Genomic DNA, 16,958 nt, shown 5'->3' on the forward strand with positions numbered 1-16,958 from the left:
TTTAGTTCCATTAAAATACTTGCCATACCAACTTCTAAAATGATATGACCAAAACGAAACTGATAATCCTGAAAAGGATAGGTTTTGCAGATCTTACTGATGCCACAAATAATTATTTTGCAAGCAAAATAGAAATAATGGGGTTGACTTTGAAGTTAGTAATGTTGCATCAAGATGAACAGAAGAACAAGTGAAATACACAATACATTTCTTTAGGACAGCTAGATTTTTGGAACTCTAATGCTTTTTGCAATGGGCAGTTCTACTAGGCCTAAAGTATGTTTTGCAGTTATTCATTCAAATGAAGAATGGTCCTATCCATAAATTATATTGCACATCAGAAAGGAATGGGGGAAGATGAGAACATTACGAAGTGAGGAGAAGAGTATGCTGTCTGCTTTCTCTTAGGCAGATTCAGTGCTTTGCCTTAATCTTTATCGGTTCTTCTCCATTTGTACTTTGTTCTGTCCCCCTTGGCTAGTTTTGTTCTGTTCCAGTTGTCTTATTTCTAGGTTTCTCACTACTGAGATCATGGTGCAGCTTTATGAAGATAAACACAGTTTGAGCTGGCCATGATACATGATTTCTAAGCAAAGCTGATCTTTATACTGTCTTTATAGTCCTCTCTGTGTTCCCACCTCTTGCCCATATTGCAGCTTGCCTTTGTATTGTCTTTAACTGCTTGGCAGTTATGCAAGCCAGCCTTCCTATCTCTCCCCCACAGCCCACTTTCCTCACATCCTGTGGTGTTTGCCTTCCATGGCAGAATACTTAAATTCAGCCTTGGAAATACAGCATTTTAGAAAAGTAACAAAAACTGTTTACTTTAGTAGCTGATAGTTTTGAAAAGTCTTAATGCTTCTTAATAAGCATCATGTTGATAAAGTTGTTCTTTACAGGCATTGAGAATGTATTCTGGGTAATTGTTAGTGTGATGTAAATGTTGCTGTAAGTGGATTTTGCTAGAGTGGCAGGCTGTAGAAAGTAAAATAGTTTCCAGAGTGCGTCATACTTTATGGATAGTCCATTTGGAGTTAGGTATTTTCAAGGCTTAGGCTGTTGACTGTGATTAACCTTAGGGCCTTCATCTTGAATATGCACTACTTCTTAGTCTCTGGTGCCTGAAAAAATGCCATGGGTGCAAAATTCCAGGTGCCCAGTAGCCACTAGTGCCTCAAAAATTCTGGCAATAGACATCTGGATGCTGCAGAGGTCAGCTTATCTTATCTGACTTGTAGAAAATCCCACTGGCTCTTAAGTTTTGCAAACATTTTTTCTTCCCTGTGAAGACCTGATCTATATTTGGACATGTTCACATGATACTGCTCATCTGATGTAAGGCAGAGCAGCCTTGTAACTTTATCACTTGTAATTAGTATAGTTGAGGGAGTAGGAGTGTTAAGTTAAAGAGCTCTGAGTAATTAAGAGCTTCTGATGATCCACATCTGTTCCTGGCAGGCTGCTAACGGCATGTGCCATAGGTGAAGTTCACTACTGTATGCATTTAACTGTAGTTTTCAAATTTTCTACTTGGGTGGGAGGGGGAAGCTTTTCTACCTTGAGTTGTCTGCTTAAGGAAACCCTTGTGTTATAGAAGAGTAATAGGATGCATTGTAGGTTGCATAGCCTGTTGACATAGAGCAGTGGCCAGTCCTTAAGTTCTAGGTGTTGCTCTCTATGAATTAAGAATGCACTCTAAAATACACCTTACATTTACCAGCAGCTGCACATTGGTAGTAGTGGGCTAGTGTGTTTTTGTTTTCTGTTTAGCTAAGCTTGTCAATCATTACTGGCATCATTGAGAAACCCCAGGTTCCCCAGTCTAAAAACCACTGGCATATTTTCCTAGAACATGAGACAATCAAATTCTCCTTGGCTTATCTGTAATATTGAAGCCTTCTAAATGTTTTGCATGAAGAGGATATATGAGCTGAATGTCATGAAATATGAAGCGGCTAAATTGAGCTTAACAAAATACAATTTAGTATTGTAGAGGAGAACCAGCAAAGAGCGTCACCATGGTTTCAAATTCTGTTACATTTCTGCGGTTGTTGGGATTCCTTGTGTGTCTCCTTGGAAGAGGCTTTGAAATGGATTTGAGAAGGTAATCTGCTAGCCTTGCCTTCAAGAGCAATTTGAACAATTTAGATTTCAAATAAAATACCTGTTTTCCTTGCTCTGAAGGTGAGGCTAGTGCCAGTCTCTTTTGAGGACCCACAGTTCAAATCATCTTTTGCCCAGTCTGCCACTTTATTTGCCAAGTATCAGATGGCCATACACAAGGATACTCCTTATGAATGTAACGAGCACCAGGTACAGTTCACTTCATACATTCTTTGTCCATATTATTCATATGTTGTGAATAACGGTAGTAGATTATTTAACTCTCAGTTTGCACAGCAGAATGGATCAGATTATTAGACTGTGGATGAAATGGTTAATTGCTAAATGAACTAATAAGCAAGATGTCAATGCAACTGAAGCTGTGTTTGATGAAAAGGATGATCCTGGAAACTGTTAACTGTTTCTAGTTAAAAACTGTTAAAAAGAAATAATATAACTTGACATTATGTAAGGATATGAAATGCTGAAATGGAGACTAAAATAAATGTCTGCATTGTAGGGAAACAATGTTAGTTCTGAATACACCTTATGTTGGCTATCTTATGTTGGTTTATGTTCCTACTATCTGTTGGCTAAATTGGGATAATCTTGACATTGTTGTCCTAACTCCTTATTTATTCAAATCCTATTGGCCTAAATGAGTCTTGCTCAAAATAAGTACAGTTAGGCCCAATGCAGAGAATATTTTTAAAAATCTCTTAGCCATAGTAAACAGATTGGGAATCTTCTTCAGGTTTGCATGCTGCTCCTTTCCACTTGGGCCCATATGATCTATCCCCTATCTCTTCTGCTTGAATCTCTCGTCTTTCTCCTTTTCAGTACTAACATCTGAACTAATTCTAGAGGTGGTTTTACTGTTAGTGTGGTTACTGGGTAACCATGAACAGCAGGTGGAGGCTGCAGCCAGAAGTGCCTTTGCCCAGTTCCATCTGATTCGTCAATTACGCCCTTACCTTGATCGGCAGGCATTAATGACAGTGACCCATGTCCTTGTTATCTCCCGCCTAGATTATTGTAATGCCCTCTATCTAGGGTTACCTTTGATGATGATCGGAAAGCTACAACAGGCCCAGAATGCAGCGGCTCGTTTACTTATGGGTGCCAGAAAATATGAAAGGGTAACACCTCTCCTGCAGTCATTGCACTGGTTGCCTATTCGCTACTGAGTTCAATTTAAGGTCCTGGTTTTGACCTTCAAAGCCTTGCGGGGTTTGGCACCTGTTTACCTACAGACCCATCTCTCCCACCCAGTTACATCCCGTCCAGTCAGATCTGCTCAGATGGCTCTCTAGTCGGTCCCCAATTTCTGAGAGGTTCGGGGTGCTAGGACCCATGAAAGGGCTTTCTCGCTTGCTGCCCCACTTCTCTGGAATTCTCTTCCCCTGCAGATTCGTTTAGCTCCTTTCTTGTCGATTTTTAAATCTCTATTGAAGGCTTTTCTTTTTCGCCAGGCTTTTAACCTGTAGTTTACCTATTCTTTTTCCTGTTAGTTACTTTAGTTTTATTTAGAATGTAATTTTAATTCTGTTTTGATTTGCATGTTTTTGTACACTGCCCAGAGTCTTCGGAGTGGGTGGTATATCAAATGTTGCTAATAAATAATAAATAAATACTGTTAAATCTGGTTCACTTGTAATGCTAACTATAGTCCTGAAAAGGGAAAGGAAAGGGACTGAGTTGAAGTAGATGATGTAGTGTGCAAGCTCAAGGAACAGTTCTGATATTTAACTGTGGTTAAGAGATCAGGAAATGTTACACCAAGATCAGGCCATAAGATCAATCTTGGATAAGATGAAATGCTTAAATTAACCACGATTCAAATCTCTTGATGATAACATTGTGTCATGATTGATCTAAGGTTTTTAGCATTTGGGATTAGCACTGTTGTGGATCTTTTTAGCAGCTCTTTTGGCTGTCTGGAATGGCCAAGGCACATGTTGCATTTTTCACATCTCCAATTGCTTTTGAAATTGAAAGTAAGTCACAAAAGACACTGTGTTAAAGAGGAGTTACAGTTCCACAGAATTTTCAACATGTCTTCAAGCTAGGTCTAGGTCAGGGTTCCCAGATGTTATTGGATTTCAACTCCCATAATCCCCACCCCCAGTGGCCTTTGGTTGGGGATTATGGGAGTTCAATAACATCTGGTGACCCAGTGTTGAGAATCCCTGGTCTAGGTTTTATAACATCTGTGTGGAAAAATATTTTTAAAATATAAAGGGTTTGTCGCTCACAGTTCAAATTATGGTTGTTGGAGTTCGTGATCCCTGGGCTAATTTGAGTTGCTTCTGTATTTTTTAATCATTTCTTTTGATCTCATATATTGTCTCATTTTGTAGTTGGAACAATGTTTTCGTGTGTGATATAATATTGCAAGGGCACTACTTATAGTTCATCTCTTGGAAAAATTAAAACACATTAAAGATACTGTATTGCTAGTACATAAGCATAATTCCATAATTAAGAATAATTTAATTTTTTTAAAAAAGTTAAGCTTACGCTAAGGCACTGACAACTTTCACTCATACTTCCCAAAGCATGAAAATGGAAAGTTAAGGTATTCATACCCGAATTCAGTGCTGCTCAACTTTGGGCCCCTAGATGTTGGCCTACAACTCCAATCCCTGGCTATTGACCACCGTGGCTGGGGATTATGGGAGTTGTAGTCCAAAAACAGCTAACATAACCAGCCTACCTCTTGTGGCTCTTCTCATATTGCTACTGAGTGGTAATATTGATTTTTTTTCCTGCTTTTGGATAGGGTAAAACTCTTATTTTACTAAACAGAGGTTTACATTTCTCCCTTCCAGATAAAATGGTTTCTATACATAGTGATGATGGTTTAAGCAAATAAATGGTTGTTGGCTGGCCCTTTTAAAGATAGCCAGTAAAAAATACGAATTTATTTTGTGGCATTATATGCCAAATGTGTTTGTGGACTTGTTGATAAAGTGTTCTGGGTTATTTCTTGGCTCTTAAAACGTGCTGTTCTATTGGTTTGCCTGCTTGGGTTATGATTATTTACTCTGATAATCATGTGTCTGACACATTAATGGTAACAAACTGGACTAGAGGCTACAGGTTTTCAGCATCTGAAATGGAAAACCATATCCCACCTTTTAGTGCCGTACACCTACTGTACATCCTAAAACTGTTTGTGAAAATGTGTAAATACAAATTATTTAGGTTTGGGAAAATAATAGTATTTACAGTGGGATAACAAGACTGAAATGCAGTGTGGTTTTATGTTTTTTGTTGGTCTTATTCTGAGGGTTTGAGTGCTAACTGTAGTTGTTGGGAAATGGCCTTTTTGTGTTAGTTATTTAAATTATTAAAAGAGCTTGCAACTTGGAAGCATTCCTCCTGTACCACAAAATGACTATGCATTCTCCCTTTGCTACTTTTATTTTTGATGAGTAGAAGAGGTACATTGTTTTGAGGATAAAACAGTGTTGCAATATTTTTCATGTTATTTTAAATTTCTTAAGCAATTTTCGTGGAAATCCAGCACAGGTTGAAATACGAGAGAACTGGAAAAAACATCACTTGTTTGTTCATAATTCTGTGCAAGTCTAGACTTTCTGTTTCTAGAAGTATCCAAGAAAACTTTCAAAGTTGGTCAGAATACATAATTACCCATGCATTTCAAATGAGAGATATTTTATGGGAAATTGAGAATTTTTCTCAGGATTTTCAATTTTTCTGGTAGACTGGGCGAGGCCTGGAACCTATGTGTGAAAATGACATGTTTCTTTCTTTCGCGGTATAGTCTGAGATTTTCATGTCAGTTGGTGAGTGAGACCCAAGCAGCTTGATAGGTAGATATTGTAGATACTATATTCGAGAAAGGGGAATACAATCATGTGCATACACACTAGGGGTGCTTCACTGAACTCAACAGGATTTACTTCTAAGTAAACAAGTACGACTGCAGGTGGTGGTCAGTAAATAAGTACAATAAGGAAAAAAATATATGGATCTTTAGCAGATGTTTTTCTTTCAGGGTTTAGTTTTGTGTTAACGTAAACTGCACAGAAATCAGTAGCAACATATTTTTTCTTAAAATGGAAAGGTACTTGAAAAGAAAATGTCTATCTGTAATATCTTTGTCTCTGTGATCTGATCTTTCTTACAAAGCTCTACTAAGTTCAAACAAAAAGCTGAACCAAGATGTACTTACCTTTATTTAATACTTATCTGCAACACAGATATATTATGCTGCCTGTGTTTTCATACAGTGCATGCTGTGTGTGTTCTCATACATATAGCTCTAAGAATTTTTTTTAAAAACCCTAAAAATAGAGGCATGCTTGATAAAGATAAGTAGGCAACAGTGAGTAACACATGGTATCTAAATAAACATTTGTCATTTTTATGTCATGTAGTGTTTAGAGATGTAAGCTATGATAGCCATACAATGTTGCAGAGCCTTCTAAAGCAGTCTGAAGGGAGTCTGATTTTAAAGATAACTTTACAAAGTGTGGGGCGGTCCTTAGGCTTGGGACTGTTAGGAAGATGACTATAAATAATAAACTAGGTCCTAGATGTTCTCTGATCTCAATTCCACAACTGCATAAAGAGTCTAAATGTAGAGTGCTAGCTGCAGTCTTCATGGATTCCTCAGATCTTATCTCGAAATGGATTTAGCAAACCTTGTGAACTCACACAGAGGACTTGGGAAAATTGGATCACATTTGTATCCAATCAGTCTTCTGTCAAGCATCCAAAATACCTTCTCTTATACAGCACAATCTACCTTCACTTTTTATATTTATCAGAGCGTAGCTTTTTCAGTTTTCTCTATCACTGAGCAGAGACCTGTGAGTGAGTTTGAAAAGTGAATGGGTATGAACATGCAATTTATATTGTACAGTTCCTCAAGAAATACTATTCTGACAATGCATAGTGTTCCTGACAGGTAAATAGACTGTTAGTCCTTGTAGATCTGGATTGTGATGTGTTGTAATCATAAGGATTGGGTTCTGCGCCTGTGCAGGGACCTCGCGGGCTGATTGAGTAGCTCCTCGTGACGCCCTGCCCGCCTGCACGTGCAGTGAAGAGTGGCGGTCGGGGCGTCTCTTCTTCAGTTTCTCTTTGACCGCCTTAGCGTTCAAACCTCATAGCTCTAGCTCCTTGGATAGAATATCTTAACTGGTTACTGAATTGGATTTGGACTACGGACTTGGATTTGTATAACGGACTTGGATTTATTGTCACTTTGGGCAGTCTGCGAGAAACGGAAGAAGAGACGCCCCAACTGCCACTCTTAACGAACTCAGCACAGCACGTGCAGGTGGGTGGGGCGTCACGAGGAGCTACTCAATTAGCCCGCTATGTCCCTGTGCAGGCGCAAAACCCAATCCTTATGACTACAACGGATCACTTCCAGATCCTTAGTTACAGGTAAGCAACCTGTATTTTTTTAAAGGAACAGAATTACTGTCACCTGCATTCAAGAACATCAATGTAACTCCATGATTCTTAATGATTTTGCAGTTTTTAAGTCTGCAAGTTAAAGACAGTGGCTGACATACAAACTAAGATTTCTGTGTACGGAACACTTCCCTTCATACATAGAGAATGGTGGTTTTCAGCAGTACTCTTTTCCTTCTGTAGGTACTTGTGCCTTCTGAAACCATGTCTCTGAAGTTGGGGGGATCCTCAAGGTCATAATTTTTGGGAGAGATAGGCAACTGCAGAGAGAAGGTGGGATTACTAAAATTGTCCCTTCCATGTATTAATGAAAGCATTTACTATGCCTAAGTTTAGTTTAGATGGTAGCCAGTGAGTATTCTGAGGAGTTGCTTCAGAGTGTCCTTCAGATAGCTTTCATATTGCCTTTCTGAAAGCAGTTGCATAGCAGGAAAGAGTATCTTGCTGCATAGCGAATGCATTTGGCTCATCAGCATCGAAACAGACCAATACATTAATTTTTTTTACATAAACAGGTTACATTACTAGCTTAGAAGGTGGTGTGTAGTCTATAATTTTGGACCATATAAATTTATTTGGTTCATCATCATTAGTTAACATATATTCTGAATTTTTGCTGGCTTTTCTTTCAGCAGCTTCACATCAACCCTTTTCTCCTTTTATGCACATCAACCCTTTTCTGCCCCCCATGCCACTTTAAAATGAGGCTTATTATGGCATGAGCCTTGGGTTCATGCTCAAGGGAGCTAAATTGAGAACTTGGATTCATTAGAACTAGTAGGCCAGATCCAGACTGTCATGACTAACTTAAGTTCTATTCATTTCAGCAGAACGTAGTCTGGATCCCACTCTTTAAATGGATTTCTGCAGCAGTTTGGTGCTGTACATTTTAAACACAGCTTGCTTAAATGTAACTACAGTAACTAAAATTGAAATTAGTTATCTCTTTTGTTCTCTTGGTATGTATTATGTGTAGTTTGAAAATTTGAGCATTACACTACCAACAATAATCTGATATAATTAACCATTTTCACGTCTCTTTTTTTTCTGCATCAAGCATAGCATGTGCCTTTGGAGTATATTCGACTACTTATTGTACACTTAAAAGCTATTTCTTCTTAAAAAAAAATCATAGCCAACATTCAGAACTAAAATCATGCTATTGCCTTTTGCTAGTGAAGTTTGCTGCATTATATCAGTCTTTAAAAAAAATACCTTTCTACCTTCCATTGCTGCCTTTGATATCAGAGTTACTATTCTGGAGCTGCCACATGCAGTTTCCATACTGCTCTTTTTGTTAAATCTAACTTTAGGTTATTAAGTCCCTTTATGGTATTCTGTGTCTCCTAAAGAAGCAGTTTACATCTGCAGGGTAACCAAAACAAACCAAGTGGCAATTACACCAGTTAGAAAACATTTCCATACATGATCATAAGTTTGACAGTAGTTCTCACAAATAGCCATAGTTAACAATTTTATTGCTATTTAGCCTTACTGAAGCAAGCGTTCTATTCCACTACTTTTGGCATATTTTATGATGACACGTTTATAGGGAAAAAAATAGCATGTTGCTCAGTTTCCACTGCAAAACTGGACAGCCTCCTTACCTTAGGCTTAGTCAAATATTTGCTTTGGAAGAAAATGTATTTAAAGACCTACAAAATATTCACTGTCTCAAAAGCTGCAGTAATGTGACTGAACTAGTTGTGAATAGTCTTTCTCCTTTTTTCATTACTTCCCCCAAATGACAGTTAAATATTAAATATGAAGAATGGGGCAAAGGTGAGGTAAAAACAGGGAAATAGTTCAAATCTGCAATATGCTTATCTAGGTAAGGACAAATCTTCCTTTCTTCATAAGCCCCTTCTCGGCTGAGCTTTGAAGGTTGGGAAGAAACCCATCTGTTTGCTTATTTATTTGTACCACTAGCAGAATCCAGGTGTGTTGTAAGGCTGGAAGCTCTGAGGTGGAGCTACCCTTGTGCAATGGAATGCGTGAGCTGTGTTGCACCTGCCACTGTGCCAAGTGTAGACATTCTGTGTGCATCAGAGCAAACATGAAGTGTTGAATCAGGAAATATTTCTCAAATGTCAACTCCAAATTGCCTTTCTACCACTTATAAACAAATATGTTTGAAGAAAGTTGTTTACAGTTTCAGGAGGGACTGCCTTCTGCATATAGATCTTCCACCCTGATACAGAGGAACAGACAAGCTTTCCCTACACTTGATGTTTACTTGGTCTTGGCTATCTTGGTCTCAGTGTTGCGACAAAGAGCAAGCCATTCCTGGAACATCCTTATTTCCTAGATTAAATCTGTTCGAGCAGATAGCAGTTGGGAGGGCAGGCTGCTTCTACCACACAATCCCTTCCTCCCGCCGCTGCATACAGTGTAGTTAGGATCCTCACAGGCAGGGCCGGCTCTAGGGGATCTGGCACCCAGATGCAACACTCTGTTGAGCGCCCTTAGTTATCGTGAAAAATAAAAATTCGAAATACAATTTGTGTGTACTCAAAATTTAATACACAAAGATTTTATGTAATTATGTACATAACATCCTATATAATAAAAGGCTTCAGCGTGATCCCGTGCGCCCGTGTCTTTTTCGGCAGTTCAGAGCATGCGCGGAGCGCATGCTCAGAACTGTCGAAAAAGATACGGCCGCCCAGACACGGGTAGCCATGTTGTCCAAGATCAGGGGAGGGAAGAAACGGCAGCGGCGGAAGAGCCCTGCCATTAAAATTAATGTCGGGGGGGCGGGAGGGAAGAAGCGGCGGCGGTGGCGGAAGAGCCCTGCCTTTAAAAGTTAATGTCGGGCCGGGAGGGAAGAAACGGCAGCGGCGGAAGAGCCCTGGCTTTAAAATTAATGTTGGGGGGCCGGGAGGAAAGAAACGGCAGTGGCGGAAGAGCCCTGCCTTTAAACTTAATGTTGGGGGGGGGGCAGGAGGGAATAAACGGCAGCGGCGGAAGAGCCCTGCCTTTAAAATTAATGTCAGAACTGCCCGGGAGGGAAGAAACGGCAGCGGTGGAAAAGCCCTGCCTTTAAAAGTTAATGTCTAAGACCCAAGTATGCACTAATCACAATCCCCCCCCCCCCCACCCGCCCAAACACCCGTTAGCCAACACACACAAAAAGAAAACAAGTGCTAACACACTACACTCCCCCCCCCCCCCAAAAAACCCAACAGGAAAAAGTCCCCTCCCCCTACCAGTCAAGGGCGGGGGAAAAAGAAACATTAATTACGTATGTAAAAAACAAAAAAACCTAGCGCCCGTTATTATAACGGGCTGAAAAATACTAGTTGTATATAATATAATTATGTATTTTTATTATTATTTTGCATTTATATCCCGCTCTTCCTCCAAGGAGCCCAGAGTGGTGTACTACATACTTAGGTTTCTCCTCACAACAACCCTGTGAAGTAGGTTAGGCTGAGAGAGAAGTGACTGGCCCAGAGTCACCCAGCTAGTATCATGGCTGAATGGGGATTTGAACTCGGGTCTCCCTGGTCCTAGTCCAGCACTCTAACCACTACACCACGCTGGCTTTGTTACTTATAGGTTACTATAAATACTTCAAACGAAGTATCACTTGTAACTATCAAGAAAGTAGAATTCTATGCTAATAAAATAGTTTGGATATATGTGTTCCTGTGTAGCCCAGTTCCTGCAGGATAGTTATAAACTGAAGTGGATGGCATCTTGATTCACTCTATAAGTCACTTGATAATCTTCCCTTCAGTCCTACAATAGCACCGTTTTAAGTTCTCTCTCCCCACCAGTTTCTGTGAGATGCCTGCCCTCCCACCAGTGGATGGTAATTCTTACCATCAGTGAGCAGAAAGAGTTTTGTTCTGGGCAGCACTGTCAAGGCAGTGTGTGCACATCTCTCTCTCTCTCTCTCTCTCTCTCTCTCTCTCTCTCTCTCTCTCTCTCACACACACACACACACACACACACACACACACACACACACACACACACACACTTAAGGGCCTGTGATGGGGGTTTCTGGCAGATTGGGTGGAAGATACTGCATGAGACGGCTGAAGATGGAGTCAGAGCTAAAGAAGGAAGGGCAGGCAAAGAGCTAAGGTGCCTGTTCCCTTTCAGGAAGTCAGTTTACCAGGGAAGAGTGTCATTGCTGGCTAGATACTGATGACCTGGGGAATGGCTACCCAGTTTTAATAGTTTGATTTTAATTGTTAATTTGTTTTAATTGTTTATCATGTTGTGAACTACCCTGAGCCATTTTGGAAGGGCGGTATATAAATCTAATAAATAAATAAATAAATAAATAAATAAAATAAAGAGAGACCAGATTGAGGACTGCAAGAATTCAAGCAAGTCATCAGGGAACAGCAGCCAAGCCTGTTTGAAAAATTCAAGGCTGCAGAATCCATCCCAGCTGTCAGGCCTGGCTTAGAACCGTCCAAGGCCTATGGCATTTAAAGGGATAGCACACCTTTGTCATCAGCTTGTGATTGTTTGCCACTTGAAAGGACAATTAGGGGGAAATGATGGAAATGTCAGTCACAGATTCAAACTGATACAATAGGAGGAGAGCTGGTCTTGTGCTGGCAAGTATGACTAGTCCCCTTAGCTAAGCAAGCTCCGCCCTGGTTGCATATGAAAGGGACACTTGATGTGTGAGCACTGGAAGAGATTCCCCTCAGGGGATGAAGCTGCTCTGGAAAAAGCAGAAGGTTTCATGTTCCCTCCCTGGATTCTCCAAAGATAGAGCTGAGAGAGGTTCCTGCCTGCAACCTTGGAGAAGCTGCTGCCAGTCTGTGAAGACAATACTGAGCTAGATAGACCAATGGTCTGACTCAGTATATGGCAGCTTCCGATCTTCCTACACGCAAATAATGCGCCATGCACAGTGTGGCACACAAAAATATTATATCCCACCTCCAGCCCCTCACCTCTGGCTGACTTTACAAGAAGTAAGGTCTCCAGGATAGCTGAAAAGAGATAAGTATCTGCCTCTCAAGCTATATTATTTATGGCATATAGAAGAACAGGTTCATTTCTCATGGGGTTATGAAATCTCATGGCTCCTCTGTCCCTTACAGATTATTATTACATTTATATCCTGTTACATACTTAAGTTTCTCTTTCACAACAACCCTGTGAAGTAGGTTAGGCTGAGAGAGAAATCACTGGCCCAGAGTCACCCAGCTAGTTTCATGGCTGAATGGGGATTTGGTCTCCCGAGTCCTAGTCCAGCACTCTAACCACTACACCACACTTACACACATGCTACATGGAAGATGCTGAAAGGCATCATCTCATACTGCGTGGGAGATGGCAATGGTAAACCCCTCCTGTATTCTACCTAAGACATCCACATGGCTCTGTGGTCACCAGGAGTAGACACCAACTCAATAGCACACTTTACCTTTACATGTAATTCAATGAGGAGTGTGTGTGTGTGTGTGTGTCAGAGAGATAGAGAGAGATCCGTGTGTATATTCTTTAAACTAAGGTGTAACATATAAGTTAGGTATTCATTTCACAACAATTCTCTGGCCAGCATGAACAACCACCTTCACAAAATCCTTCTTACTCCCCTCTATCTCATCATTGAAACTTACACAAGATCACACACAGGCTTTTTTCTTTGTGCCAATTAATCTCAATTTTTGCATACATTCATGATTAAGCATTAATACATTCATGATTGAGCCCCTGGTGGTGCAGTGGTAAAACTGCCGCCAGAAGGTTACAAGTTTGATCCTGACCAGGGGCTCAAGGTTGACTCAGCCTTCCATCCTTCTGAGGTCAGTAAAATGAGTACCCAGAATGTTGGGGGCAATATGCTAAAATCATTGTAAACTGCTTAGAGAGCTCCGGCTATAGAGCGGTACATAAACGTAAGTGCTATTGCTATTGCTAAGCAGGCAAAAGACTCAAGTAGTCCTTGCTCCTTATTTTCACCCTTTAAAAAATAGTCCCTACTTATGCCTGTAAATTCTACTCAATTAACTCAAAATAATCATACTGAAAATTAAATTGAACATTATACTGCATTAAGCAACTAAAACATACTGCATTTTTGCCCTGGATTCTACAGGCACTGCATGTTTTGCATTCAATACTCTGCCATCCCCAGAATCACAGACACAGAGTGATTTCATGCCTGGTATCTCCCCAATTCACAAAACATCCCCATATGCACCCCTCCATTTTTGCTTACTGTTTTTGAAATATGAATGATAAAGGATGCTTCCTCTTTGAAATGAGACTGTGCCTGTGGTCTTGCTCCCCATGTCTCCTTTCTCCTCACTCTGATCTGAAGAGCCTCACACATGAGGTGAGGAGTGACTATGTGCATGTACAGAGAGTCTAGCCCAGAGAGCAAGCAAGGGGAGGAGGAGAGCTTCTTTCTACCTGGCTCTGGTCAAGTTTGTTTGAGAGTCCCTTTGCAAAACAAAGAGAGTCCCTTTGTTTTGACTTGATGACTTGATGACTTGATGACTCAGACTGAGCAGAGGGCACTGGCAGCTGAGAGGAGTCCAACCCCCACCTCTGCGAGTCTGTCTTTGCATTGCAATCCACTTCAGAATCCACTTGACTGCAGAGAAGAAAGAGACAGAAAAGCCTGTTGCTTTTCTTCAAGTTCCATCGGCACCTTCCCAGACTCCAGTGGGTGGCGCTCTGCGCCCACAGCAAGCTGTGCCCCGATTCAATGCATCTCTTGCTTCCTCGGAAGAGCCGGCCCTGCTCACAGGAGAGAGCTCTGATTGAGTTGCCCTCCTCCCTCACTAATATCAGTGGGAGGCCTGCCTGTCTTCCTGAACTGAAGTATTTTCAGATGCACCTTTCCTTCAGTTCAAATCTGAAAGCGGAGCAGATGACGACATACAGGTCAAACTCAACAGTTCTTCTGATGAACGAATGCTACCTTTTCCCTCCCTGCCTCCCAACAAGATCAGCTGCTTTTTAAATAGGAGAATATGCAGATATACCTTTGCACACAACTACTTGCAACTTGCTTCCTCATGTGAGGATCTGTGAAGTGGGCTACTAACCCAACACTGGCATTGCACAAGGCCGTAGAACCAGACATCTCTTAAAGCTACACACAGGAAAACGTTAGAACTATGGCTCAACCAAAATGTCTTCCCAACTTGACAGTTTTGTCGCTTTTGTCAGTCTTTTGGGAAATGGGGGTGAAAAAGGGAGACATCTTAAAAGTGTTTTCAGGGGACATTTTGCACTCTCGTGAAGTCCACCCCCTTTTTTGCATTAAAAACATATTTTGGTTGTGTATATTCATCACACATCTCTATTAGGAAAAGGAGCTTTTCTTGGATTTACTTTTCACCCAGAATGTGGTGGGGATGACAGAGAGAAGTGCGGGCATGCCTATAAATCGGTATGGATCAATGGATTTAATGTTGCCAAGGAAAGTTCAAACCACCCATTTCTTCAGTTAGCACAATTCATCTAAAGTCACAAACTTCTTGCCAGTCAAAGTTCTTCCAATCTAAGGTGTTATGTCTTTTGTGCTCCAAGGGACCACACAGAAATTATTCTGCTTCATTACTTGTAATTTAGAATATATCAAAATTACCTTTAAGCGTCTTGAGAATGCCTTGAAGTAAATATTGCACAACATTATCTTGAAAGTGAGAAAATATTTGGAATATGTGTGTGGCATTTATTGGTCAATGGAAAACCAGAATTAGGAATTCTTGAATCTTTCTGATGTTAAAAAAGCTGCTTTTCTCTGATGCCAAATTTGTTTTTAACTATAACTATAAAAATCATTATAGTCTATATAAAATGAAAGCAGTGCAGGCAGTTAGAAATTGGCTTCTTAAGTCTGAATGAACCTTTGGAAACTGCATTATCCCTTCTGAATTCTGAAAGCAATAATTAGAATGATGAAACCACCAATTTTCTGATGCCTCTTTGTAAAGCTCTGGTTTATTCAGGCTTTTGAACATCTTGGTTGTGAATGAAGGGCTAACTACAGATACTGCACTGTTCCCTTGTCTTCAATGGTTTAGGCTTATAGAAGTCTCCTTTTTAATTGTGAAGGGCTTGTCTAAATATTTACCATCCAGTTGTAGGTTAATTAGATCTCACATTCAGCTGTAGATATACTGAAGTAGGATCAAAACTAGATGGCCTTAGAAAAGGAAACCACATTATTCTGTGGAGGCTCTGTTAGTTGAAACTTAAAATGTCTTTTAAGTCTTGGTTTTCTCTGAGATAGTAAGTTGTGTTTCATATATGATAGCAGTAATATCATAGACAAAGCAGGAAAGTGTAGGAGTCATCTTAAAGACAAATACATTTATTGTGGGTAAGCTTCATTGACCAGAACTCTGTGGGGGACAGGGAGAGAAAGAAAACTTTATCAAGATTGATTTACACTTCTCAGTCTATCAGCACTCTAAGTGAGATGCTGTTGTGTACTACTCAAAAACATGCCACCATTGCTACTTATAAATGCACAGAGCTGCAGCAATGATACTACCATTGGGAATCATTGGAGCATTGTCGCTGCAGTGATGACACTGCTTAGGAGCCACAGAGGCTCTGTGCATTAGCAAGCAGCAGTAGCTTTTGAATAGAACACAGCAATACATGGGCAGCTCGCTTAGAACAGTGGTAGACTGCACAGTGTGTAAGCTATTACCTTCCCATATTGGAAAGAAGGGCATATTCTACCTAGACTGAATATTCAACAGTATTGGTCTCCAAGAATGAGGCAGGAGCCCCATAACATTCTATGGGGGAAAGACTGGGAAGGGCTGCATTTCCCAATGTTGTGCAGTTTCTATCATGTCACTTGGGCTTCTCACAGCTTTATTTTTCCTTTAAGGGCCCTCCCTGGTGCTGTGCATGGACTACTCTGTCTGGAGGCAAGCAAAGGGAGTGGTGGCTGCCTTGTGCGGGGCCAGGGGCGAGGTGTAAATGATTTGATCTTGAAGCTGAATCTTTACACAGGCCTAATGGTTACTATGTTTTAATGCCTGCCTTATGGTTTCAGGGAACATAGCATCTTCCACAGCAACTGAAATTGATTAACAAATACAATGCCTTACTTTTAAAAAATCTTTATTTGCTTACACAGATCATTGAGTTCATATAGGGGAACCATGAGAACATAAGAACAGCCCTGCTGGATCAGGCCCAAGGCCCATCTAGTCCAGCATCCTGTTTCTCACAGTGACCCACCAGATGCTGTTGGAAGCCTACAGGCAGGAGTTGAGGGCATGCCCTCTCTCCTGCTGTTACTCCCCTGCAACTGGTACTCAGAGGCATCCTGCCTTTGAGGCTGGAGGTGGCCTGTAGCCCTCCGACTAGTAGCCATTGATAGACCTCTTCTCCATGAAGTTATCCAAACCCCTCTTAAGGCAATCCAGGTTGTTGGCTGTCACCAC

The 16,958-nt window shown here is 40.7% G+C and overlaps 1 protein-coding gene across 16 annotated transcripts in view; it reads left to right on the plus strand.

Moving 5' to 3' along the window:
• Positions 1-16,958, plus strand: part of ATE1 (arginyltransferase 1) — a 202,045-nt gene that overhangs the window by 17,518 nt on the left and 167,569 nt on the right. For 13 of the 16 annotated variants that reach the window (XM_053309054.1, XM_053309063.1, XM_053309068.1 and 10 more), the window contains one exon: positions 2,185-2,313. The exons of the other annotated variants lie outside the window; for them this stretch is intronic. In XM_053309054.1, the coding sequence (XP_053165029.1) occupies positions 2,185-2,313 (129 nt within the window). The remainder of the gene's footprint in view (positions 1-2,184; positions 2,314-16,958) is intronic. 16 annotated transcript variants of the gene reach the window in all.

Source organism: Hemicordylus capensis, chromosome 3, assembly GCF_027244095.1.
Source record: "Hemicordylus capensis ecotype Gifberg chromosome 3, rHemCap1.1.pri, whole genome shotgun sequence".
Lineage (NCBI taxonomy): Eukaryota > Metazoa > Chordata > Lepidosauria > Squamata > Cordylidae > Hemicordylus > Hemicordylus capensis.